A 1,277-nucleotide genomic window follows, 5' to 3' on the forward strand; every position below is an offset into this window, starting at 1 on the left:
CTTTAAATATTTTATATAAACAAACAGAAAAGCATAAATGCATGTATAAAACAATGCTATATGCATTAGTGTGTTAATTTGTAGTTAAATATTTAAATGTTGTGTATATATTTGTACACACACATACAGTAAGTTTATAACTGCATTAGTTTCTAATGAAAACAGCAGGAAACAGAAGTTGAGGCAAAAACTTCATTTTAGACTCATGTTTATAAAAATAAATATAAACTATTTAAATAGAATAAATGTGTTTAATATAAAGTGTGTATTTTGTGCCATAAACAGGTGATRAACTGTTGAAAACATGATGAAAACAGGGACACTTTAAGCGGCTCACAGACGCGGTCCTACCGTATTTCGCGTCCCAAAGAAACACCATCTGTGCGGCTGACAGGAGCTCAGTTCCCCCGCTGACAGTCCGGACGGGTTCGGTACCGCTGGACCCGGGCCGCCCCGTCACATCGTGGACCTCCGGAAACCTGAAGGTGTCCGCGCGCAGTCCAGGCGCGAGACGAGTTCCCAGAACAAAATAAATAAATAAAACCTGCGTCACTCTCCTCCAGTTAGAAAAGTCTTCTCGGCTCGGCTCGGCTCGGTTCGGCAGCTTCCGAACGACAAACAGGAAGTGAAAGGAGAAGCACGRAAAAAAGCGAAGACGTAAAAGAAAAGAGGGAAAGCTTCGCAGCAGAAGTTTTTAAAACCTGCTCTCTCTCTCCTCTCTCTGTTCGGTCAACGGGCCGAGCGTTTACCGGCACCGCTCCGAGATTTGCATGTTTCACGAGCCGTCAGCCAATCAGCGCGCTCACAGCAAGGCGGCTGACCAATCAGCGTCGCGTCCGTTCASAAGGAGGCGGAGCTTAAAGAAGACCGACACCAGCAGGAAGGTCTCCGCATGTGTTATAAAGRCGCATTCCGTGAAATAAAACCTGAAAACCTAACGTGTTTTTAAAGAAACAACTTAAATAAAGACAAATTAAAGTAGAAACGATCTAAACCTGTGGAATAAACACAGCAGGAAGGAGAAATTAGTTACATCAAAGCGAGCAGTACCCAACATGTCCGACAGGGGGCAGTAGTTCACAGAGCTTCACCTGCCTTTAACTCCAATTTATTCAATGTAATTAAAGTTTGATCTGAACAAAACAAAAGAGAAGTTGTTTTAAATGGTACATATTTCTCAGTAAAATATACCTTGGATTAATGAAGTTAGATTTGTTTTTCTATTTTATTTTTAATTTAATGCCCAAACTGCTTCTTCAGGATGGATAGTTGATGCT

At 41.4% G+C, this 1,277-nt stretch overlaps 1 protein-coding gene across 2 annotated transcripts in view; it reads right to left on the bottom strand.

Moving 5' to 3' along the window:
* runx1 (RUNX family transcription factor 1) overlaps positions 1-701 on the bottom strand; it is a 36,612-nt gene extending 35,911 nt beyond the window's left edge. The window contains exon 1 of one of the 2 annotated variants that reach the window (XM_014031710.1): positions 352-701. In XM_014031710.1, coding sequence (XP_013887164.1) covers positions 352-379 — 28 coding nt within the window. In that variant the 5' untranslated portion in view covers positions 380-701. The remainder of the gene's footprint in view (positions 1-351) is intronic. The other variant, XM_014031711.1, reaches the window with a different exon arrangement.
* Between the last annotated feature and the right edge of the window lie 576 nt (positions 702-1,277).

This window comes from Austrofundulus limnaeus, unplaced genomic scaffold (genome assembly GCF_001266775.1).
Source record: "Austrofundulus limnaeus strain Quisiro unplaced genomic scaffold, Austrofundulus_limnaeus-1.0 Scaffold1304, whole genome shotgun sequence".
Classification (NCBI taxonomy): Eukaryota; Metazoa; Chordata; class Actinopteri; order Cyprinodontiformes; family Rivulidae; genus Austrofundulus; species Austrofundulus limnaeus.